The 26,683-nt window shown below is 36.8% G+C and overlaps 2 protein-coding genes across 3 annotated transcripts; both read left to right on the top strand.

The window, feature by feature from the left end:
- Positions 1-2,462: 2,462 nt before the first annotated feature.
- Positions 2,463-20,707, top strand: LOC121731277 (calcium-binding protein P-like). Of its 2 annotated transcripts, none has more exons than XM_042120642.1 (9): positions 2,463-2,543; positions 10,221-10,303; positions 10,408-10,466; positions 10,577-10,680; positions 11,062-11,141; positions 13,230-13,309; positions 13,603-13,804; positions 19,556-19,620; positions 19,881-20,707. In XM_042120642.1, exons 1-9 carry the CDS (start codon positions 2,529-2,531, stop codon positions 19,985-19,987), a joined length of 795 nt encoding a protein of 264 aa, XP_041976576.1. In that variant the 5' UTR covers positions 2,463-2,528; the 3' UTR covers positions 19,988-20,707. The 2 variants fall into 2 exon arrangements, with proteins under 2 accessions (XP_041976576.1, XP_041976575.1); XM_042120641.1 differs by having other exon boundaries at positions 10,574-10,680.
- A 603-nt stretch (positions 20,708-21,310) lies between these two features.
- LOC121730986 lies at positions 21,311-22,438 on the top strand. Its single transcript, XM_042120249.1, has one exon. It carries the CDS (start codon positions 21,960-21,962, stop codon positions 22,371-22,373), a length of 414 nt encoding a protein of 137 aa, XP_041976183.1. The 5' UTR covers positions 21,311-21,959; the 3' UTR covers positions 22,374-22,438.
- Positions 22,439-26,683: the final 4,245 nt, after the last annotated feature.

The raw sequence follows: 26,683 nt of genomic DNA, 5'->3' as shown, positions 1-26,683 counted from the left end.
CTACTTTCACAGTGAACTCCATTACACCCCCTAAAGTATTATCACTCAGTTTTTTTACACCTTGTATAGCAATATTCACATAATTGTATTGGTATTTGATACCCGTAAGGTATTTACTATTTCGTATCTACTACTCGTATCTCCTTATGAATTTGGTTTAATAACAGCTATGATCTATGTTTATTCAGTTCCTAAACCTATTGATACTAATATTACAAATGCGAAAGTATGTAAGTACGTCTATTTCTTTGTTCTCCTCTACTTAAGCTGAAGCCTGAACCCATTTTGATGGAACATGGCATGGAGATCATATTTTCAGTCCCGAAGAAATACCATCTGAAAAATTGATTCTCAGGTGGACCTATTTAATTTGGTTATTGGTAAAGATACCTACAATAGGACTTTCAATTTCGTTTAAGAAACTCTCAACTCACAAGCAAGTATGTAGCATCTTTGCTAGTATAGAGATATTATCTAGTAAGTAACTAGCAGCTGATTCACCAATATTTCCATATCCTCCAGGAAGCATCTCATCTGCCAGATCTGTCGGGTCTCTGGCGCGGCGCCATCTGTCTCGTGGTCAGCAAGATTGTAAAGGCTTATACGGCTAGTAGGTATATCACAATAATACTAGAATCTAGTATTATTAGCCTAGTAACTAGATGATGCCCGCTACTCCATTGCGCTAAAATTTTCCATGATAAAAAGTATATCCTAATATGTCCTTTCCCGGGACTCAAAGAGTGTACCAAATTTCGGCAAAATCGGTTCAGCGGTTTGGGCGTGATGAGGTCACAGATACACTTTTGCATTTGTAATGGATTTGAAGTATGGATTATAGTGTGGTTATAGAGGTATCTACATTTATTTAAAATACGTAACACATTGATATTAATTTTTTGCTTTTGAATCAATACTTTTCTGTACTTTCAAAAAATCGGCCAAGTGTGAGTTGGTGTCGCGCACGGAGGGTTCCGTACCATTATAGAGCAAAAATAGGTAAAAAATATGTTTTTTTGTATATATTAACATTACTAGCTATTTGGCCGAGCTTAGCTCGGTATTCGATAAAACACGAATAAAATGACATTTTCTAAAAATGATTCCTAGCTAGATCGATTTATCGCCCCCGAAACCCCCTATATTATTAATTTCATGAGAATCGTTGGAGCCGATTCCGAGATTCCAATTATATCGTTTAAAGATATAAGATTTAAATTTTATTTAAATTTTATTATTAATTATAAATAAATAATAAAATAAATAAATAAAATAAAATATCTTTTTATTCAAAATGGGTATCATGATACACTTTTTGAAAGTCGAACGAAGAAACTACGTTGTCTACCACCGGTTCGGGAAATTATTAAATCATTAATACAACTAAGTATTTTGTGAACATTTCAAGTAGGTACCTACCTAATGTCATTATTGATATCGAGCAATAAATAGCAAAAAAAATATGTTTCCTGTATGGGAGCCCTTCTTAAATATTTAATTTATCTTGTTTTTGGTATTTGTTGTTATAGCGGCAAGTGGTAATAGTTACACACAATCTGTTCAAATTTCAGAAATCTAGCTATAGCGGTTTTTGAGATACAGCTTAGAGACAGACAGACGGATAGACAGACATCGAAGTCTTAGTAATAGGGTCCCGGTTTTGCCCTTTGGGTACGGAACCCTAAAAAGGAAAGAGTACAGTAACTTAGTCATGCCATTAAAATCTTGAAAGTCGCTAAACACAGAGACTAAGTTTTACATTCATGCGACGCGGTGCCCGTGCTCGTCCTGTATTGTTTTGATGAGAATGAAGATACTGAAAATAAATTATTTATTTAAATCAGGCTACGTAGACCCATAAAATAAATACCTTAATGACTAACAAATATAAAAATTATATAAACTTAACAACTACAATTTATCACGAATTAACGGCGTCACGTCGCCGTTAATTCTTGCGCGCTTCATTCCGGAGTCTCCTCCGGAATACTTCGGTAGACCACACCAGTCGGCCGAAATTCCTCCGCTTCTAAATTATACTTAGGGCCTGTTTCACCACTTCCTGATAAAGTGCTGGATAGCCTATCCACAATCCACCGGTGGTAGGCACCAGTAGTACTCGTATTTGAAAAAAAAATCTAAAAAAAAAAAAAACAACTTGACTTGACAGATTCTCCATACTCTATCTGTTAAGTTAAGTGGTGGATAGCCTATCCGGCACTTATCAGGAAGTGATGAAACAGGCCCTTAATGTTCTGTAAATACTATAAAGCGTGTTTTTTTTTCGCTAGACTGGTCATTTCGATCCATGGTAATTGCACTGGCTCTTAGGAAGCAGATATAGGTAGATAAGCAGTCGTGGCTTAAAAGAAAGTCGTATTTAAAGAGTTAAAGCTCCTGTAAACAGCTTCTACGACTCAACATGATGATGATGAGTGTAGTAGGAAGCGCGTGTCATATGTAATATAAGGTCTGTGGAGGAAAAGTCGGCTCATTCATACCACAACGCCGATTCTGCCCGTACTGCGATGGCGGTCTTACTCGTGAGTATTTTACGTTAATTTAACAGCAATTATAACTCAATACTCTTACTTGATAAATGAAAATGGCGCTTATTCCAAAGAAAACTTAATTTTCAGTTTTGCTAAATTTTGAAAAATACACCTATTTTGGTTAAAATTGATTTTAACTTATATAGAACAACCTTAATGTAATTTTTTTACAAATACTATGGTTTATGACACATAAAGTCTATACGCGTTAAGTTTGCAGTGTGTTACCTATATAAGGGTCAAAATGGCTACATTTTATTGGTCAATGGAAACACTTTCCTTTATTGAAAGTGCTACTAAAAGTAAACTCGAGCAGGCTGGCAACTAGGGCTTCTGTTGTCCAGTTCTCTGAAAGCTCTAATCATTTTTTTTTACCACACAGTCTGACAAATCACCCAAATATAAATTTAACACTTGTACGGTATACCAACCTATTGATTAAACTATGCTTTCTTTTGTTTTCTTCCGCACTTTAAGGTGCCGAAGTATTGTCACCCTAAAACAATTAATTGTTTTCGCGTGTTCGAATTATTGTTAAGTTTCGAAAATTGGTGTGTTTGATAATACCTTCCAAATGACATAAACATTATGTCACTGATGTAACATAAATATGAGACATTTCTGGACAATAGTATAATTGGAGTAATTAGCACGAAACTGTAACATATAGCTACCGTCGCGTGCCATTGCGACAGTGGTAGTGGTGACAGTGGTGTAATGCCCTATAATTATGGTGGTCACCACCTGACACACATACGGGAAAACTCTGAAAAAAGTTTTGAAGTCAGTTACTCTAACTCGAAAGTCAGTTTAAAAGTGTTTGCAAAGTTTGGTCTAGTACACACGCAATAACTATGTATGAGTTGAAGTATCAAAAGCCTGAACCATATCGTACTCCCAAAAAATGCGAAAATCGGATTACGATCTGTTTGTATACTAAGCATAGGTCGTGACTCGTGGGATCCAAACAAAGTTTAATAAACCAGTACTATGAAACAGTTTTAAGACTCAAACAATCGGATGAGAATGCCGCGTCCCGCTCTAACAACGTAATTTCTCGTTCCTTAGAGTAGGACGTGACATTTGTTTGAGTCTCAAAACGGTTTCGTGGTACGGCCCCAGGCTCGCGAGCTAGAAGATAGAGCCTCTATGTGTAACGAGGACAGCGTCGAGGTAGAGATACGAAATTCCAAGAAAATTATATTTTTCATTTTTCAAGTAAAGTTATTCGAAAACGAGATCACTTGCTGGCACTTGATTAACTTATCAAATGAAACTATGACAGGCAAACTTCTGATTCTACGATGCCAAAACTCTACATCGCATAAATATTCGGAAATACACGTCTTCAAATAAAATTCCATTTACCTGGGTGTAAGGCGAAATATTTTTTTAAATAGTGAATGTTCTACCTCATACTTATTTATTTTAATAAATATTAGATTGATTTTAATTTTATAAGACCGAAAAGACGGAACCAAAATATAATAAACGACCAGAGGGCATACTGCCTTCTGGTCGTTTAGTATAATATTATTTCGAGTAATAATAGAGTATATAATAACATCTGCTTCATATTTTATTTCTCTCGTGATCATGTTTTACTTTATGTTAATGAACTCTATATTTTCCGCAACCGGGTAGCAAACATCTTGATCTAGATAACCACCCTCCTACTGGGAACTAAAGAAACATCACATTTTTTTGCTCCAAACTGTGATAGACATAATATAATACAAAAATATTCCATAAACGTGCGCTTCTCAGATCAGAGATATGTCATAAGGTGTTAAAGCTACGTGGGACATTTTAATAGCAATATTACCGACTATTACATAAATAACATAATAATAATTATTATTGCATGTATAATATAATAAAAATTATAATATCAACGGCCTCATTAATACTAGACTTATGTTTGTAATGCTGAGCCTACACTAGAAGCTTTGTTATCTTAGTTGACGACCTCTGTGGCTCAGTGGTGAGCGCGTTGGTAGCTCAAGCCGGGGGTCATGGGTTCGAATCCATCGCCGACGGAACAAAAAAGTTTTCAATGTTCCCGGGTCTGGATGTGTATTAAATATGTGTATGATATAATAAAAATCTTAAATATATGTATAGTATAAGTATTAAATATATTTTTGTTGTCTGGTACCTGTAACACAAGTCCTTTAGGTACTTAGCACGGGACCAGACTGACGTGGTGTGAAGCGTCCATAAATATTATTATTATTATTTAGTACTAGAAATTACCGGCAACTTCGTCCGCGCATAATAAAACAATGTGCTTGCTACGAGCTGTCCATAGACACTTTATTAATTGTGAATAGACAAATATATTACCTAGTACAAATAAACTAATACAGATTAAATACACAAGGTGTCTTCTTCTTATTATTTTTATATATTACTAACATCGCAGAAATTCCTTTATCGTGCAGTAGATACACATCTTACTGCAATAAAAACTTATCTGCGTACCTAATTTTACCTAACTCGGTTTAGCAGTTTAGGTGACAGACAGACAAACACGTTTTCAAAGTTATAAAAGTAGAGTTAGTTACTCACGGTTAACTTAGAGATAAAACTTCTCAGCAAAACTATTCCAGTTTAGCTTTTTAATTTTACAATATACCCTTAATATGGCTTTACAGTCAACCATATCAGGACCTTTTGTTTCTTGAAACTTTCAGTTTCATCCAATTACATTTTTCTACCTAATACATTGTTTCTACCGAAGCATGGTACCTCCTGAGATAAGCACAACAATGCGAGTTCACACAATAAGATGATATCTCGTGTGTCAACGGACTGAGCCTTATCTACCTTTGTGCTGTCATACCACAGGTCACACCGTGCTATACGGTGGCTTCGTCCATGGACTCATTTTTACAGTCCTTGGGAATTACATACTAATATTGTTAATGGGTGTATTGATTCATTAGTAATACTTTATTAACTACTATAATTCAAAATTACGTTGAAGAATAATAATTAAGTAAGCAACTTATTTTCAAAAGTAAATCGTCTTCAAGAGGGTAGCGAGGGGCTTTTAATTTTGACGATTCTAAATGATTTTCATACAAAATATAAGTATCATAACAAAAAATAATTTAGCATAATATTATAGTTACATAGCTGTAGTTTTGGTAAATCCATAAAGCATTTACAACAAAATTATAAACAATAAACATGTTTTACACATATTTAAATATCAGCTGATTAACAGTTTTGCAAAGTAGGCCGTGCTGATCCAAATCCTTGAAGGAAAGATTCGCGAAGTTGTAGGTCGCGATTGAAACACATTGAATGTAAAACACACGGTTAGGTCACATGTGGGTGAAGGCTGCAGCCTTCCTTCCGACAAATAACAGAGTCCACGTCCGGACTTGCAGAACACAACTACTAGAAAGTACTCATCCGCTGTGACAAACAACATGTATTACCTTAAACAATAAAGGTACTTTGTTAAATTGCGACAACGATGTTGGATATCCAAGGTGTATGGAATTTGATGTAACGCATCGCAAAGTGCCGTGGCCTAGCTCTATGCAATGCTATGCAAAATCCATCCATCCAACCAGTCCCACTTTTTTTGCAATGTAAAACTTACAACAGCTGCTTTTCATTGTCTATTAGAGGCACAAAAAACCGTGAAAAGGCTTTCAGAAAAAAAGATATCAAAACTGTTGGTTGACCGAATTTATAGGGATGGTAAAAGCATCTTTTGAAACACAAAGTCATTTGTATCAAAAATATTACGGTGATATCGTTTCGTAGACCCTTTTAATCACAACTATGTGATTTAACATAGTATTGTCCTTACAACTTTATGTTGTTAATTGTCACTTACTATTCCCCTCAGTCGGTATTACGTAGCGGTCGTAACTCGTATTTATATCGATTAGATAAAAACGACATGTCTAAGTAATTTTAATTGTGGACAGACAAACAAACTAATGATTGCTAATATATTCCCGCGGCTTCCGACGTACGATGTCCCGATGACTCGGCTGTTATTGCATTATTCAAAAATCCATTCTTGGTCGATAGTGATAAGAGCTTACTTTGATGTCCATCTGTTGACTAGATAACAGAATCTGTTCTGCTATCTAGTCAACAGTTCCGAAGTCTAGATCTTGACATAACTCAACTATGTGATAAGCATAATATGGAAATAATGGAAAGCTAAGTTAGCAACAGTCAGGCTAATACGGGTGTAGGGAACCACATTTTTTTTTTCCTTTTCCATAACAAGTGTTACTTATAGTTGAAGCTTCCTTAATTTTGTTAATTTCAGCAATGTAAGTATTGAACTTATAATAGAATAAGTTTTGGAAAGTAATTAAATATTAACTCTAAAAGAGTGAGTTCCTAAATCCTAACTTAGAATTAAGCAAGTTTTTCATTTCACTACATTTCTGTATCGCTAGATTTTCAACTAACCACAGTGACATCTGTTAGGAAGTCTCTATCTTCTCAGAATTGGCTCCATGCCACCATATGCCAGCTATTATCTCGGATGCGAGCGCCAGCAATGTGTCATGGAGCTTGTAATTACGGATGGGCATGCAAATGATCGCTCTGGAATGCGGTTCTACTGTACCACCATGCGATGAAGATATCTGGTACATCTTTAGCTTTGGAACAAGTGGAATGCATGTAAACAATGCAAGAAAAACCCATTTTGGCAATGAAGATGCACGGAATATAATTAAAATGCTGCTTTTGGAAAATACCAGTGTATAAGGGGCATAATTACGATGTTGGAACTCGTTTCCACGATGCGATGTAGAGATGCAAACGACAATGAAATATCATACAATCCAGACAAACAGTAGAAATCGAATGTAATTTATGTATAGTTTATAATAATTCAGATATTGGCTACAAATTTGCAGCACTTTCACACATTTGTAATTTTTTTCCAGGGTGAAAACTCAAAATACTAAATTTTATCAAAATCGTTTCAGTGGTTCAAGCGTGAATAAGTAACACACACAATGAAAAAAAATAAATATCCACAGCCGAACGTATAACCTCCTCGTTTTTGGAAGTCGGTTAAAAAACAGTTTGATGCACTTTCGCATTTAATATGTTTTTGTAATGTAGCTACAGATATACAGACGTACGAAACAAAATTTAGTACGACGGAACCCTGCAAAGGATTTAGCCATAAGCCAACTGCTAACATTATAATAATAATAATAATAATAATATCTATGGACACTTTACACCACGTCAGTCTGGCCCCGTGCTAAGTACCTGAAGGACTTGTGTTACGGGTACCAGACAACGGAAATATATTCAATACTTTTATATTTATACTATACATATATTTAAGATTTTTATTATAGGATACACATATTTAATACACATCCATGACCCAGGAACTTTGAAAACTTTTTGTTCCGTCGGCGGGATTCGAACCCGCGACCCCCGGCTTGAGCTACCAACAGCCCACCAACTGAGCCACCGAGGTCGTCAATTATGACATGTTCAAGAGAGTGCCATGGTCAAAAACCTCTCATTTTCCTGCGGCCTGACCTAGGGAGCACTGACATGAATGTCAAGCGACGATTTGAATAGGCGTTTGGTCTGAAATCTGATAGACAGCCCGTCTGTAGGTGAAACGTGATAAGAAATTATTGCTTTTTATACCGATGATATTATGTTTTACTAACGTAACTGCAACTTTTCAGGGGATTGTCTTATAAGTGAACTATTATGAAAACGTTGTTATAAACAGAGTTGTTTTAGAAATTAGATTCATTTCAGAAAATTACCATTAAAACTTTTGGATTACAAATTAATAAGCATTTGAAAAATCGTTTTTCATTTTTTATAATATTCACAAACAATTTTAGACAGCTTTACTGTACTATTATGTTCTATAGCATAAAGTTATTTACAAAAAAATATATATAAAATACCTAAAAATATATTTTACTAGCTGTTGCCCGCGACTTCGTCCGCGTTAACATAGTTATACTTAATAACAAAGATGGATAGTTTTCCCCTTTTTGTGGTTCCTTATACAAAGGGTAAAAACGGGACCCTATTTAAGCAAACGTCAAACGCAAACGTCAATAAACTTTCATGTTTCTAATTTAAGAAATGACGGAATTTCACCCCCTTGGGGGTAGAATTACCAGAAACGCATAAATACGTATCCATTAATTTTTAAGCAGTAGCACAAAAATAAAGTTTCATGTTTCTAACTCAAGAAATGACGGACTTTCATTCAAAGTTTCAACCCCAATTTCACCCCCTTGGGGGTAGAAATTCCAAAAACGCTTAAATACGTATCCGTTAATTTTTAATCAGTAACTCAAAAATAAACTTTCATGTTTCTAACTTAAGAAATGATGGACTTTCATTCAAACTTCAACCCCTATTTCACCCCCTTAGGAGTAAAATTTTCACAATTCCTTCCTTAGTGGGTGTCTACTTAATAAAACAACCCTACTCACCAAATTTCGTTGCTGTAACTTTAACAGTTTTTGCTCAGCGATGATGAATCAGTCAGTCAGTCAGTCAGTCAGGACATGTAATTTTATAAGTATAGATCAATAGGTTTTTCATACTAACTTTCAACCCTTATTCCACCCCTTTAGGGGTAGGTTTTTCGGAAATCCTTAAATATGTATCTTTTTGTTTTTAATCAGTAGCCCAATAATAAAGCTTCATGTTTCTAACTCAAAAAATAACGGACTTTCATTCAAACTTTCAACCCCTATTTCAGCCCCTTGGGGTACAATTTCCAGAAACGCTTAAACACGTATCCATTAATATTTAATCATTAGCCTAAAAATAAAGTTTCATGTTTCTAACTCAAGAAATAACGGACTTTCATTCGCACTTTCAACCCCTATTTCACCCCCTTGGGGGTAGAATTTCCAGAAACGCTTAAACACGTATCCTTAATATTTAATCATTAGCCTAAAAATAAAGTTTCATGTTTCTAACTCAAGAAATAACGGACTTTCATTCACACTTTCAACCCCTATTTCACCCCCTTGGGGGTAGAATTTCCAGAAACGCTTAAACATGTATCCATTAATATTTAATCATTAGCCTAAAAATAAAGTTTCATGTTTCTAACTCAAGAAATAACGGACTTTCATTCACACTTTCATTCTCACTTTCAACCCCAATTTCACCCACTTGGGGGTAGAATTTCCAAAAACGCTTAAATACGTATTCATTCATTTTTAATCCGTAACTCAAAAATAAAGTTTCATGTTCCTAACTTAAGAAATGACGGACTTTCATTCAGACTTTCAACCCCTATTTCACCCCCTTCGGGGTAAAATTTTCAAAATTCCTTCCTTAGTGGGTGTCTACTTAATAAAACAACCCTACCTACCAAATTTAGTGACTGTAACTTTAACAGTTTTTGCTCAGCGATGATGAATCAGTCAGTCAGTCAGTCAGGACATGTAATTTTATAAGTATAGATAGTAGCCTGTACGGGGCCACCCTATTCCCAAGGTGTGTTGTCGTCAATGAAATCATTGCTTTGAGTAAACGTTATGTTACAACTTTCTCTTAATTTGTTAATTAAAGAGGCACATTGGCACTTTGTATATACACATCACAAGGGATAGAAGATTTATTCAGTGTCAGTAATATTATTTCACATGTATTTATAATTTGTCCCAGGTATTTCTGGCTGCTTGTCTGCTAGTAGACGCGGCGCCACCGTCCCAGGGCTTCTTCCCTCAGTCGCAGCTGCAGCAGAATCCGTGAGTATCCGCTCTACTTAGAGACTAGAAGATGCATTTCATCACTATTTTTTAAATGCGTTTAGTTTATAACGAAATGTTAACAAGATTTTTGTTACTTTTAGGTTGGACTATTACTTGGACAGCCAGGAGCATGAAAACTATCAGCAGCACCAAAAGCAAGGTAGTTATTTTTTTTGTAAAATTATATTTCATATTCAAGCTATCTGAATTCTTACGAAACTCTTCTACATTTGTGATAAAATTCTCAATTCGTTATTTTTTCTATAGCAACATCGCGACAGAATGTGGCTCCCGCCCGGTTGGAGAACCTCGATCCTAAAACTGAGGTGGAACTGATACCAGGCGCGCAGCAGCCGCAGCAGCCTCCACAACAAGTATGTATAATATCACTACATCAGCTGTACATCAATAGATTATTATTACAATAGTAGGTTCAAAACATAGTCGCTTTTCGTTATCTTTTCAAATTATTTAAATACTTATAATAATTAATAATTATTATAGCTTTAAAAAACTATGCACATTTTTTTCGTAAAATATAGTATACAGTGGAGCACGGGAAAGGCCATAATATCCTACTTATTACTGCTAAAAAACGCACGGTTCCAAAGTAATTTTATTTTTCGAAATTGCGGGAAAATTTCATGTTAACAAAAAAATATTCACTGCCTATTATTTTTACCGAGCAACGATAATTATTACTTATTGCATTTAGATTTTCACAGGCGTATTTAAATTTTTTTCCTGTTTCACAGAACCCAGTAGCTCCCAACATTCCCGGTCTGATACCCGGACAGCAAGTGTTCATAGTACACATGCCCATCCCTGGATACAGGTAAGATTAAGGATTTGAGTGTGGCGACTCTGTCGCAACTGTAGTTTAAGTTTTATAATGTATAGATTAATTATAGATAGCAACACTAGATAATTTGTTTAATGTTGGCCATCTGCAATTATTATGTTGGCAATACTGCCACGCTTGGCGTCACGTCTTGGCTTGGCGTTACACAACAATAATAATGATACACATAGACAGTCGTTACAGATTTTGAAAGTGATTAGTGAAACAAGTACGTTAACAACTTTTGTGGACTTTTGTGAATTGTAATGTACCAATTTAGAACTGTTGCACGGAATACTGAACACGTTTAATAAAATTAGTGGTGTGATTGTGTAAAGAAGACTTTTCTTTTGCCCTATCACCCCAAAGTGGTGACCGCCTTCGTTTAGTCAAGCCTACTTTTCCGGCACTGGGTATACCTAACTCCTGGCTCATTTGCTACACGACGCTTCCATTCGGACTTCGGGAACAGGAACTACACCTGCCCGCTACACTCCGTGCCTCGGCGTTAGCTGTAAAACGTGCGGGCGAAGCCAATTTTCGCCGACGCAAACAGGACCATTTCACCGGAATTTCCAAGACATTTGACTCAAGAATTAATTTCCTGCAAAGTTCTACGTTTTCCCAGCTGAAACACATCAATCCAGTCATTCTCAGCAGAATTTGGAAAAAAAATCTGTGAAGCATTCAGGAAGTTTCAGACTGGTCGCGCCATCTTTCGGTGTCTATTGAAACTTTCTCCTCGGCAATCGACGGCATCGGTACGTCTGTCATCCTATCTGACGTCTGTCATCCTATCTGACGTTTGTCATCATATCTGACGTCTGTCATCCTATCTGACGTCTGACATCTGTCAAAGACTCGAAAACGTAAACAAACACTCGTGAAAAAGTGCAAAGTGTTTTTCGACTTCTGTTTTCACTTTTAATTATGTTTTTTTTTAGGAAATTACAGTGAGTATTCAGTTTTAAGTTACAACAACATTATTTCGGTAAGCTTTTTTGATATTTTACTTATTTAACGAATTATTATCGGAGTTGTTATAGCTCGAAACTAACTTTTGTTTTCTAACGTTATACCGTACTCATATTTTTCCTCATTATTTGCCGCTTTTCGGTGAGGGTACGCTTTCTACCTTAATTTGTTGTGTGTTTTCGTGGTTTTTGCCTGATTTATATTATGTTTTGGTTTTAGGATATTTTACAAACATAAGTTTTGTTTTTACACTGTTTCGCTGTAAATATTACATTTTGTTTGCCTTACCTGCTAACTATATTAACAGGCAAGTTTGCCAGTGGTTTTGGATATTATTATTATTTTTTTTAACATAATTTGGTAAAACTTATTTTTTTTTTCCAAAGGTGTTACTCTTTTTTGAAAAATTGTTTATTGGTGTAACTTATAGTTACTTATACAAACTTACTAACTATATTTTTGTATCAGCGTTGCCACACCAAATTTTTTAAAAACTAATTTCGGGTTTATTTGGTTTTGTTTTTCTGCACTGCATGTCTGTGATCTTTGGTTGTGGTTTCTAATAGTTACTAACAATGGCTGAAACTCCTCAAGATATCATTCTTCGTTTGGAGGCCGAGAAGGCAGCTCTACAGCAACGGCTAGAACGCCAAAACAAACCCCTATCACCCCAAATGAGTTTTGACACACCGCGACCGAACTACGTAGGCACAGTATAGCAATATGACATAGGGACTAATATTGCTATACTGTGACGTAGGTCATCCATTTGTCTATGAATCAACTTCTCTGATATACATATTACTATGTACTAGTAGTCTGTGCTAAGCATTTAAACTAATTTATAGCCTTACGGCCATTCCCAATATTCAATCTATATCTGGTTTGACATACAACCGATCGCAGCTAACATTGAATTGACATAAAATGTATGTCTCTAATGTCTAATGTGAGTTATTCCTATCTCTAGTAGGGCAAAACCAGAGATAGATCAAATATTGGGAACGGCCGTTAATAAATAAGACGACAGATAACATTCCAAGTTTTTTTTTCTGTCGTCTCGTAGAGCTTAAACAAGTTTTCACTTCAAAGACCTAACTTTTTCAGCCCCGGGACAGTGGGTGGCTACCAGCCGGTGTATATAGTCGCGGCGGCGCCCCAGGGCAGCGCCGGCTATCCCGGTAATGGTGAGTTACCGTTTTATAGCTATAAATATAAAAAAAAAATCGTGATTTTTGTTCGCGCTCATAAAACACACTGTTCATAAGGTTTGAATTGAAATTTTTACGTTATGATAGTCAAATGATAGTACACTGTATTATTTACCGTTTCTGATTTTACTGTGGTGCCAAACTAAGGACTTGCTTATCCAGGCTCTATGTTTAACTAAAAATTGGACGTAGCATTTTAATTTTTTTTTGCTTACAAAAAGAAAATTTTGTAACACACCTGCTTATAAGCCTGAAACCTCAATTTCCAGGCTACCAGAACGGTGCACTCGACCCCGCCCAGGCTGCGTATCCCGGGCAAGCTGTCTATCCTGGGCAGGGTGTGTACCCTGGACAGGGCGTGATATACCCTGGGCAGGGTGCCATGTACCCCGGCCAGAATCTCCTGTACCGCACGCAGCTGCTTACTCGCCCTGACCTGCTGTATCTGCAGGACCCTAATGTGCAGTACCAGTAAGTTGATGGTTTTATTATCCGACTTACACGTCTAGTTCTAGCTAGAGCCTATCCTAGGATATTTTGAGCTTTAGAATCACCGTTAAGTACCCCGTACACGGTAATTCAGCATGACCATTCATTTACGTGAATTACATGCTGCATGATGAACGCTCATTTTTCATCATGCAGCATGATAATTCAGGAGGATAATTCAAGAGTATAATAATGTTATTTACTAAACTAAAAAATACGTGGGAGAGCCATGCTTCGGCACGAATGGGCCGGCTCGACCGGAGAAATACCACGTTCTCACAGAAAACCGGCATGAAACAGAAGCGCTGTGTTTCGCCGAGTGAGTGAGTTTACCGGAGGCCCAATCCCTTACCCTATTCCCTTCCCTTCCCATCCCTACCTTCCCCTCAGGGGCGTCTTTCCCATAGGTGCAACGTGTGCGGTGCACACGGTCGCCGCGGTCCTAGGGGCACCGAGCGCCGCTCGCACTTGGCGCGCGCCCGCGCTGGCCGGCCGCCACGGCCCACGGTTTATTGACCAACGTAAAAAGAACTCCAGTTTGCAAACATTTTTGGGTAATTTTTTTTTCTAGAAGGCAGGTCTCTGTAGCCCTGACGTCACTGCGACCCATGAGGATCTATTGTGACTCCTTCGCACTAGAGTATCATCCCCAACCCAATACTGCTCATAAATTGAACGATATGGTTGGGGTTGGTGCCACGAATTTCCTCTGTGGACGAGTATTCGTGGCGACCAAGGTGCCTGTTCCTGCTCTGTAGTAGAGCAGGGCAGTCGAGGAGAAGGTGAATAGGTGTTTCATCCTCCTCTTCACAGAATCTGCAAGTCCTAAACAGAATGGGTATTTGTAGCATAATTTTTGTGTAATATCCGAAGCTCTTCTTATATATTTTGTAGAATTACAGCAAAGCAAGGCGCGCTATTAGCGGCTCGGCTTTTGCAATATAAATATTATAATCTTTATTTTTCAACGTGAAATGAACCTTAAATGTGAAAAGCACAGTGATGTTTAATAAGTATATAACATGAAATTTAAAGTAAAATTGAAGTACTTAAGTTAAATTTTAAAAATAATTTAAATAAAAAACTTTTAAGTTAAATTTTTAAAATATTAACGGACTCGTTAACTTCCTTTAATAAGCAGAAGTCCGTTAATCGTTAATCCAATGCCTACTATTTACCGCACGGCACCGCGGCACGGCGCGAAAACAGGTTCAGACAGTTAGTATGAAACGACAAGTGCCGGGCAGCGCGGCGCCGCGGCACGGCAGCAGCGAAACAAAAACAATATTAGTCTATTATATTTTCAGTCGCATGCGAGTAAGAAGAGATTTGTTTCGTTTTATCATTTCATTACTCAGCGCCGGTGCTTATAGAGAGAGTGATTTGTTTATTATTATTATACTTTATACGTGGGAGAGCCATACTTTGGCACGAATGGGCCGGCTCGACCGGAGAAATACCACGTTCTCACAGAAAACAGGCGTGAAACAGCGCTTGCGCTGTGTTTCGCTGAGTGAGTGAGTTTACCGGAGGCCCAATCCCCTACCCTAATCCCTTCCCTATTCCCTTCCCTTCCCTACCCTCCCCTATTACCCTATTCCCTCTTAAAAGGCCGGCAACGCACCTGCAGCTCTTCTGATGCTGCGAGTGTCCATGGGCGACGGAAGTTGCTTTCCATCAGGTGACCCGTTTGCTCGTTTGCCCCCTTATTTTATAAAAAAAATAAAAAAAATATAAATCATTTGCATGTTGATAAAGAAGAGTGCAGTATAATTTAGTTAGGTAGAATACAACAGGTTTTGTATGTAGACTAACGCAATGATATAAGTTACAACAAGGCCATATTACACATATTAACGGATTAACGATTAACGTTAACTTGCGTTAATTTGTCCGAAATGTAACTGTTTAACGTTTAACGAAGGTAACATTTTTTTTAACGGATTAACGATTAACGAAGTTAACTATTTGATTAACGGTGCCCAGCTATGCCTATAGACTTCCTCAATAAATGGACTATCTAACATTGAAAGAATTTTTCAAATCGGACCAGTAGTTCCTGAGATTAGCGCGTTAGCCCTTTCAAATAATTTTCCACATTTTCATCTATTTATTCGCTCCTATTAGTCTTAGCGTGATAAAATATAGCCTATAGCCTTCCTCGATAATTGGGCTATCTAACACTGAGAAAATCATCAAAATCCGTTGCGTAGTTTTAAAGATTAAAGGGACATGAGGGCAAAAAGCGACTTTGTTTTATAATAAGTACTAGCTGCCCCGGCAAATGTTGTTTTGCCTGTTTACCCAGTTTTCCTGCTTTTCTCTTGAGGTTTTTCTGATTTTTTTTTGTTTTATAAACCTCACGGAGCCCGAGACCTTTCCAACGAATGCAAAATCGTGGAAATCGGTTCGTGCGTTCTGGAGTTATAGCGTCAGGAAGGAAACCCCGACTTATTTTTATATATTAGCTGTGATATTAGATAGATACAGATATGTATTGAAAGAAGTTACATATTAAAACACTATATTGAACAATAAAACTAAAACGTAAATTAATAAACTAATAAAATGAAATAAAAGAAATGCGAAAACAAGTTACCGCGTGGAGCTCTTTTTCTATTCTATTATTAAATTTCGAAATTCAGAACAGAAGAAAAAAAACACATACCTATTAAGTATATCCGATAAGTATACTTATATTTTTTTAATTTATGTTTAGGCACAGAATATATATTAGTAGTAAGTACCAAGTTTAGGTTAAACATTTTAAGAAACATTTCAGTCTAAACTCTAAACTGCAAAAAATTAAAAAAAAAATTAGCTCGAATAAATGTATAATTTCACTAAAATATTTCACACACCATAATAACGGAAAATAAACAAAAAAAAAACTTGAGAGGTGTCAAAGGACACTCGGGCTTAGATAGGTATTATTTCTTATGTAAGTAATAAAAACCTGTATAGGGGAACTGAAGCAAAATTGTATATTTAAGGCAAAACTCGTCTTACATCAACAAATATAGCTTTACTATTAATTTTTTTATAGAATATCTTTATTATTAATCACTCTACAATTCCTATTAATCACACACGCCATTTTGCGTGTGAAGGTAAAATGGACCACGGTAAAGGGCAAAATGGTCCCAATGCATATGTCATTTGGGGAATACCTTTTACAAATAAATGTTGTGTACAACTAAACTACAATGTGCCTAGAGGAGACAAATCATGCACTGCACCCGTCTTTTTTGTTTTTAGGTTCTCATGAATAAATGTCACATTTTGAAGTTAACCGTTTTACCCCTTTCATTCTTTACATACTATATTAAAGTTAAAATCATGCAGAACACTGTGTCATATCATTAAATAGAAAATATTAATTACAACAAAAGTGCGGACTGCTCAAAAATTGTGTTTTTTACATCAAAATGTGAAAAAAATATTTAACCGCAATAAAAATCCGCTGTTCCGTATGACAGTTTCGCCGGCAATGACCGAGAACGGGAAGGGCCCGAGTAATTAGTAGCGTTACCTAGCAAATAGATGGCCCTAGTAGGTTTCAAGTAATTTGACCGTTCCGTTTTGCCTGCATGGTCCGTTTTGCATGCAGTTCCCCTAAACTCAAAAATAGACGTCGCTTCACCGCACTGTTCAATGCCAGAGAGGGGGAAAGAAACAAGCACTACCGCACGGCTTACAAGTTTACAACTATTTAGCATTCTATTCCTTTTACTCTCCTAGCCCAGTGGGCCGAAAGAACGACACGACTGGCGAAAGATCAGGCGCAGGGCCGACTTTTTACATGCCCATCCGACGCATGGATCATTACTTGTCAGACGATTAGGTGATCAGCCTGCATTGTCCTAACCAATCTTGGAAATAAAATATTGTTTCCAACGCGAGAATCAAACCCACGACCACGCTAAACCACTGGACCACGGAGATCACGATACGTTCTTGTAAATACTTACCGACGTTTTTTGTATTAATTAAATTGAAAAAGTTATTATTTCATCATCATCATCTTATCAGCCTATATTCGTCCAAAAGTTATTTATTAGCAATAAAATATTATATTATGGCAAAATATATTATTTGATTTATTAATTTTGCGCACATTAACAGTTTGTATGCCCTGTTCAAAGAAACGCATAATTTTTTTAAGTGTTCGGGAGCACCACCCTGGAACTGAGTTGTCCCATGGGCATGCCGATGACATGCCGATCGCGCGATCCGCTGCATTATTGCATGACGAAAAATTAAACCACTTGTAAATCAATGTACAGCACGTAGTTTGCATGTCATTCGCGTCATTCACTACAATAAACGATCATGCGTGAATTACAGCACGTAACTCATGTCGTGCTGAAAAATTAAAGAAGTTGTCATTCAATGTACAGCACGTGGTACAGCACGTAGTTTGCATGTAATTCGCATCATTCACTGCAATACACGATAATTCGTGCATTACAGCACGTAATGCATGTAATGCAGAATTACCGTTTAGCGTGCGCATTAGATTCTAGAATCTTAAGTCTATCCTAGGATTTAAGCTTGTAAGTTGTATGATATTATGTGTATCATAGTTAGCAGTCGTGAGAAGACAATCGCATCGCAGTCGGGATTATTGACCTTATATATTATACGAGCTTTTGCCCGCGGCTTCGCTCGCGTTAAGAAGTATTATTATATACAAACTGTCATCCCCTATTTTAACCCCTTGGGTTAAAATTTATCAAAATCCTTTCTTAGCGGATGCCTACGTCATAGCATCTACCTGCATGCCAAATTTCAGCCCGATCCGTCCAGTGGTTTGGGCTGTACGTTGATAGATCACCATGTCAGTCAGTCAGTCACCTTTGAGTTTTATATATATAGATAATTGGGCCAATTGTTTATGTGACAGTGGTATTATTTTATGGCATCATGGAAAAAATTAAGTAATGCATATTAAAAAAAATAAGCTTATACTAGTAACCTATACGTTTCAACTTCATAGCGTAGACTATTTTCGTGCCTACTAGGCTAACTATGTTTTTTAATAACAATAATCAGTAATCACAGTCATTAGTTGAACTGTAGGTACAATCACCTGTGAATTGTGATACAAAAGCACAAATTGAGCACCTGCGTGTGACAGTGTAAAAACTGGCTTTATAAAGTTGCAATAATCTACGGCGCAGCGTCAAAAAAATTTCAACTTCATCTCATCCTGCCAGTAAAGAAACTTTGTTTATTAGTTAGAAAGTGGTAGTAAAGTTTTACTGCAGAATATAACATTAATTGGCGCTAATGGCGCATAAACCGAGAACATTACTTTTACTCCACAATCTTACATCGAAGAAAGTACGGATATCACATGAGTTGCAACCAGTGAAACTTTCTTTGTAATTAATTTTAAATACATTTCAATATAGGTATTATAATAGAAACAGATAAAATTGGCAATGTTTTACAATACACTCCACTACACAATATTACAATTTACAATAATATTCTTTACAAAAACTTACAGAATGTATAAAAAGTTAACCGAAATTTGATTCTCAAAGCCGATTAAACGATTAGTTACTACTTGGATGGATCCTAGCCAAAAATTACCCCATCTAAGTAACCCTAATATCAAAACAAAAGCCCTCGTTAACCTCGTATAAAAATGTCTCATGTCTGCCTTTCGAAATAACATTTAAAAAGTTTTAAGACAATTTTGCTAACAAGTGTTTATTATTGTAGAGCGGCGCAAGGCGGGCAGCTAGTCGGCGTCCCAGTGGCCCAGTCACCGGTAGCGGCGAAGCAAGGTAATTATACGATATATTGGACTTCATAATTTCTAGATTCATATTAGAGACAGCTAAAAAACTATAAAGAATTGGAACGTAGATATGCTGCTCGTGGCGATGTTGGCTAAAAAGTTTGGTAACCCGCAACACAGGAACTAACAGTATAGCAAAACCAAATTTAATTTAGATCGACATGGTTTAAACGTGAAATGGTGACAGCCAGACATACAGGCATACTTCTATAGAGTCAAAAATTAAAAAAAAAATGTTGATTACAGTTGATGCAGCAAATTCAAGTCCAAAGAATGCACAAATAAGAGTTGAAAATAAAGAAGAGGAGAGACACAACGCGAGACCGGCGCCGCAACATAGAAATAAGGCATAGATAGAAAAACTTTTCTTAAGATGAAAATTGAAAGCTGCTACGAAATCCTTCGATAATACAGGGTGTTACTAAACTTGATGACAATACTTTGGGGTGTGTATAAGCCCCTTGAATAGAGTTCACTGGGAAAGAAGCAGCGCTGAAAGATAACTTTTTTTAAACTTTTGCATGAGAAAATTCATGACCCTGGGGCGCTTGCGCATACGAATTCTACATTCAGGACCTATACACACCCTAAAGCATTATCACTCAGTTTTGTTTCACCCTGTATAAATACCCCAAAAAACCAGAGAGAGTCGAGACGGGGATAAAAGTTGTTACTTTGCAGTATCTTCGTCCTTTGAAATTTCCTCGACTAGTTGCTTTTTTAATTAATTGTACTACTGACATTTCTGTATTTGTAGCACTTAGTGGTAGTTACCTGCTTTAAAATGCTTGATGATAATGATTTTAAGCTGACTTAATAACTAAACAAGTTCTTGCGAATGCTTCAACATGATTGAGGCATTTAATTGCTCAAAATAGAAACTAAACAATTAAAATTTAAAAGCCAATAACACAAGAAAGTATGAATTTTGCTAAAATTCGCACTTTTACTGAGTAACAATTATTATGTAACATAGAAAACGAATAATAACAATTAAATTCGTAAGGTTTATGAAAATTATAAAAAAGTGAAATTATTTATTAATTGTAAATAAAGTGACGTTTTGTACCTGACATATTTTTTTTGCAATTTTGTTTCATTTATCTCACCCATACTAGGAACAATAATAAGAACAATATGAACATTTTTATTTTTTATAGACATGGTTATTTTGAGTTACTTAATTGAAGAAAGAATCCAAAAAAAAAACACAAGTTATGCAAATCAAAATCATTTAGGTTCTCCTGCAGGCTTAGCATGGTCGCCATAAAAACGGTTTCTTTCTACGGAAGAATAGACAAAGTGATAGTTAGACAAAGGAAATCCGCCATTTTTAACCAACTTCCAAAAACGAGGAGGTTATACGTTCGGCTGTGGATATGTTTTTTTTTTGTCACTTAAATCTGTCAGTATGTCAATTCTTTCCCATTTCTACTGTTGTTATGCTAAGCATCCTGATGTAGTTAACAAGAGCTTAAACTCTAAGGCTGGTTTTATAGTTAAGCGTTTCGGCAGCGCCGTTGGAGCGCCGCGCGTTCGAAGATGTATGGGGGTAGTAGTTGCGTTTCTAAGTCGCGCGCTTGAGCAGCGCCGTTCGCCCGTATGTTCGTTACATCTTAGAACGCGCGCGCTCCGACGGCGCTGCCGAAACGCGTGACTGTAAAACCAGCCTAACTAATGGAAAAGAAGCGGTCCAAAAATCAAACCTAGTTCTAATGAACTACTAATAATTCGATCTAACACTCACATTAAAACTAAATAAATAATAGTCAAAGTAGACCACGTACATTGTAATCAATTTCGACATTCACACGTACGCTTTATTATCTCCAGCACCAAATAAAAGTAAACAATACCCACAAACCCAGTAACCGAATTTCAGGACGGATGCATTCGTTGACCTTCATACTGCATCATTATATGGACACTAGTGTATGATTATGACTAAACGAGCACCTTTCGATATGCTAAGCGAGAAGCGACTGTATTTTAAAGGAGCAAAGTTTATTTTAAGTTGCGATCAACCTGAGAGACAAGTCAACCCAAGTTTAGCGGCTGGTGTAACTTGACCCGCGATTCTGATTGTCCGCTTCCCGTGTCGTAGAGAACGCCTAGACGAATTTATTGCAATGGTTCCCGCTCCGGCGGTGCACATATTATCGATGAGTCACTCGAATTAAGACGGCAGCTTTCCAAACGAAAGGTCCGCAGTAGCGGGGCAATTATCTTTTTGCTCGGAACCCGTTACTTAGACGCGGAGGAGGCTGCGATCGGCCGCAGTGTTCAGCCGCATCCCGAGCACGGTGGTCGGTCACCCATCTCGCCATGTCTCGAGCACTGGTCCTGGTCGCGCTGGTCTGCGTGGGTCTCGCGAGCGCGCGGCCGGTGCGGAAGACCCTGAACTTCAACATGTTCTTCCTGAAGCCGCAGGACTCGACGGAGCGGACGGTCGTCACCGCCGATGGGATTTCTAGGTTCGGCCCCATCCTGGAGTACCTGGTGCAGCGAGTCCAGAACGTGATGTCAGTGCGGCTGCCCCCGAAAGAGGATCCTTCGGGGGCACCCGAACAGCAGGTGCCCCACGCGGACCCGGCGGAGAACGACATCGACTCCCCTATGGCCAGCGAGTCCAAGATGCTGCCGGGGGTGGTGGTGCGGCCCTCGCGGACCAGGCCCGGGACCTACGAGGTGGAGATCGACGTGGTGGTGGACGAGGAAGCTCCCCAGAGACAAAGCTAAGACTCGGTATTAGTTAAGTTTATTTATTGCCATATTGTTAAGGAAAATAAAATGTGTTAATTTTATCTATGTTTAATTTAATATCATTGTCAAAGCCTAGGGATAACAATTTTTAGTGCATTCAATATTAATCGGCATAAAATGAAACTCTTAGTTCGATCAATTTTGATTAGCATACAATTTTCAGACGTGTATTCTTGACTCAAGGTTCTGTTGGCGGGTAATCCTGTCAAAATAACAAATCAAATATAACGAGTGCAAAAAGACAAGACTTTAATTTTCCAGGACTTTAAGTATTTCCATACGCATAATATGATACGTTCAGCGTAAGTAACCGACACAATTTTCAACGTATAATATAAGCAAGATTTATAAATTATAATAGAACTTATTAGAAGTTCTGTTCTCATATTAAGTAAATAGAAATTCACATGATATTTAACATCTAAGAGGTGAGTAAATAGAAATAGAACCCCATACCACTTACTCAAATACTTACCCATATACCAATAACTAGTCTAAAAGCCGCACTCAAAGACGAACATTAATTACTTAACTGTAATCAAATGAAGATTTTGACATAAGCCCCATACAATATCTGTCAAACTCTTCGTTAAATTGAAGTATAATCATCAATAAATGTCTCTGAGTGAGGCCGTTTTAGGAGAGTTAATGATTACTTAATCTGAGTGAATATTTTATCATAAAATTTTCTGTCAAAGTCTTTATAAATTAAAGTTAAGTCATTAAAAGTTTAGAGTGGCGCGTAATTTCATGACATACTATCAAAGAAGCTGATTCATTGGCAGATGGCGAACCCACGTAATTTGGTTTCATTATAATATCCCAGCCGACAAATTACTCCTACCCTACCTAAGTCGTAACATTTAATTGACATCTGCCAATATACCAATTTCCTCGATGGTCCAATGTATAAAGCAATCATAATGTTGTAACTACCACATAAAATCATACCACACAAATTGACGACCTCTGTGGCTCAGTTGGTGGGCTGTTGGTGGCTCAAGCCGGGGGTCGCGGGTTCGAATCCCGCCGACGGAACAAAAAGTTTTCAAAGTTCCTGGGTCATGGATGTGTATCATATACTTAATAAAAATCTTAAATAATTATATGTATAGTATAAAAGTATTAAATATAATCCGTTGTCTGGTACCCGTAACACAAGTCCTTCAGGTACTTAGCACGGGGCGAGACTGACGTGGTGTGAAGCGTCCACAGATATTAAATCTCCATAAACACTCCTCTAATAAAGATTTCAAGTCGTAACATCAAATCCTTTTATGTCAGCACTTCCTCGTCCTATAAGTGGGTGTCATTTGCGGGAAATGGCGGGAATACTGCGAAGCGCTAAATGGTCCCACGTAGCGCACAACCGGGTTGATAACGGGCTGTAACGGGTTGCTGATGGTCGCCAACGGGATCTAGGTGCTCGATCATGGGACCTAGGGCTTGTAAGTATGATGTAGCATGACAGGTCTATTGGTTACTTGCCGGAACGCTTGTAAAGAGGAATGATGGCGCAGTATTTTGTTGTAAAGTTACTTGCAACATTAGTGAGCATTGTAATTTGTTGCAATAAATCTGTTACGAGTATGTGTCCTTTATAAAATAGGCTTGTGTTGTGGTAGGAAATATGTGGAACTTTTTACAATATTGGTCACGCCTGCAGCCTAAATGTTTTCAATGTAAGGTATTATATACAAATAACACTTAACAATGTCTTTCAGGGGACTAATTAAGTTTCTTAAGGCGGGAATTAATCTCAATCCAAAACGAACCTTGCACACAACCAAAGACCGAGCGTATACACATCGCAATAAGACTCATTTTAGCTTAGCATAAAACTCCAGTTACTCGGGCGGATCTTCTCTATTTTTCATGTTTTTTTTAAATATCTTTAAAAATAAACATTAAGAAACAAAATTGTTCGGTTAAGGGCATTTTAATATAGATTTCCTAACAATTTATTCAAATAAAATGTATAATTATTCTAGTTAATACTTATATTTCGATGAAATAGATTTTTATCGGAGGTGAGTTTGTAAATTAATTACAGCCAAAGTATTACGTTTTATTAAAATGTTTATGGTTTAAAGTATTTTAAATATTGTGCTTTATATCTCATATTTTTTAACACTTCGTTATTATATTGGAACTAGGTAAACCGGGAGTCACGGAATAACAAATTGGGCTTTATCCTCGCCTTAAGTAAAAAGTGAATTTTTCAAAACTTAGTCAAAAATGATAGCCTCGTAGAATAAAATTATGTAATAGCATCCTGCAACTACATTCGGATTGTTTGTAAGGGTTAATCAATAGATGTATGGAAGAATGTTTGTTACTCCTTCACACAAAACAAACTACTGAACAGATTTAAAAAAAAATGTAGGAGCACATGCATCTTTTTATACCGAAATAGTTTAATAGTAGGTACTGCAGCTGTATGTAAACAAATAGGGCCACCGGCAGTAAGCTAGTTAGAATAAAATATCGAGTAACAAGTTAGACAATTTATCCACACATTCGCATTCCAGAATTGCCTCGACGGTACTATAAAATTGATCTCTATCTATATCAATATAAGGATCTTGTCAGAGGTGAAATGATTCTGAACGCTATCTTAGATTTTCCTAGACCGGCCGTCTATAGGCAGTACAACCTAATTTGTCAATTGCGATGGGAGATAGCTAGAACAGGTTCAGGAGATGTAGACCGAACAAGTTCATTATACCCGATATGATAGAGTTTTCACTTCAACATTATAAGAAGGAAAAGTTTTATGATTTACCTATCTTAATAATATACTTTCATCAAAATAATTGACATTTTAATTCAGTCGGTTCTTTTCCTTCATAGAGTAAAATAATAATAATTTTATTGTAACTGATGACCGACTACGATCTACTGGTTTACGCAGTTAATAAAACCTTAATCCCTTTGAACACTTCAAAGCCTCAAACTAGCTATATATTTCACGAGTAGAGTCGAAATGCGCTTGTAGATCTGTCGTCAGAAAACGTACACTAGGTATAATAGGTACTATATTTTTGCCCGGGACACAAAATATCTTCATAGGGTCCAAAACTTGTCCAAATCAGTTAAGCAGTTTAGTAAACAGATACACTTTAAAACTTATAAAATTAGTAATTTGTTAAATTAACGGGTGTTATTATTACTGTTGACTTCATAATTAATATGCACCACCATGAGCTCACAAGGTCAGGAAAGTCTGTCTGTATCGTCATAACTCATAAATATATCGAATATGAAGAATGGTTAAAAACCGATTAGTCCGACGTGACGTGAGTGTTAAGTATGTGCGAGTTGGGATTTTCGTTCTTGGGTTCTGTATAATAAAATAAGCAAATGTTTTGATAAAGATTTTCATGAATCGTTGCTCAATAAAATAAGTCATATTATGTGTCATGTTTTAAATTAATTTCTAAAATGCCGTTATGTCCTATACTATTGTTTTTTTGTAGTGTATATCTCAATCACACTAAAGCGCCTCACGGCGCCTTTGTCACTTTTGTGAGGAGCATTTTTTTAAAGTATACTAGTTAACTAAACTACACGATGTACAGTTGTTGCCAAATAAATCTGCTGAAAGGCAGATTAATAATCATCCGTTCCCTTTTTTGAAGCAGGTAAAAAATCTCTGTTTATAGTAGTTAAGTAAAAATATATGAATCAAACCTTTAAAAAAATATTTTTTGCATTGCAATCAAAAAATTAACGCGTGCGCTACACCATTATTGAAGGAACTCCAAAAAAGAAAGTCCTCGCAGGGTCAGTCGTCCTGTCAGTGGGTCACTGAGTTTCCAACACATTCGGTTCCGGACAACATGAGAAACACAATGTGTTGACGCAAAAAAAACTCAATTTTTTTTTAAGATAAGTGATAACTGAAAAAAAATTGCGATTGGACATAATAAATTCTCAAGCGATATCGCACAAAAATTGAATTCGCAATTCACATCAAAGTGTTAAAGTGAAGTGTGAAATAAGTGAAAAAACTGTAAACTAAAATGTGGCGGCTATACTTGATGTTATCACTACAAGTGATGACTACCAAGTCATTGCCAATGTATCTACCGGAGATGATACCACAATCACCACTACCGTTGCTGCAAGAAGAACTGATGAGGCTGCAAGCGATGCAAGTACATCATGCAACCGAAATGCAGCAGTTTCAAGTTCAAGCTTTACCAGGGATGCAACAACTTCAGAATATGCCAGGAATGCAGCAAATTCAAGCTGTTCCAGGAAATCAGCTGATGCAGCATTTA

This window comes from Aricia agestis, chromosome 10 (assembly GCF_905147365.1).
Source record: "Aricia agestis chromosome 10, ilAriAges1.1, whole genome shotgun sequence".
NCBI lineage: Eukaryota > Metazoa > Arthropoda > Insecta > Lepidoptera > Lycaenidae > Aricia > Aricia agestis.
Note: the sequence above shows the minus strand (reverse complement) of the source record. Positions and strands in the feature narration are given on the sequence as shown.

Bases quoted from the DNA above. Each gene is read 5' to 3' on its own strand.
- LOC121730986 (XM_042120249.1), top strand. From the start codon at position 21,960: ATGTCTCGAGCACTGGTCCTGGTCGCGCTGGTCTGCGTGGGTCTCGCG.
- LOC121731277 (XM_042120641.1), top strand. The intron at 10,681-11,061 runs GTATGTATAATA...CCTGTTTCACAG, and splicing joins CGCAGCAGCCTCCACAACAA to AACCCAGTAGCTCCCAACAT. The intron at 11,142-13,229 runs GTAAGATTAAGG...TAACTTTTTCAG, and splicing joins ATGCCCATCCCTGGATACAG to CCCCGGGACAGTGGGTGGCT.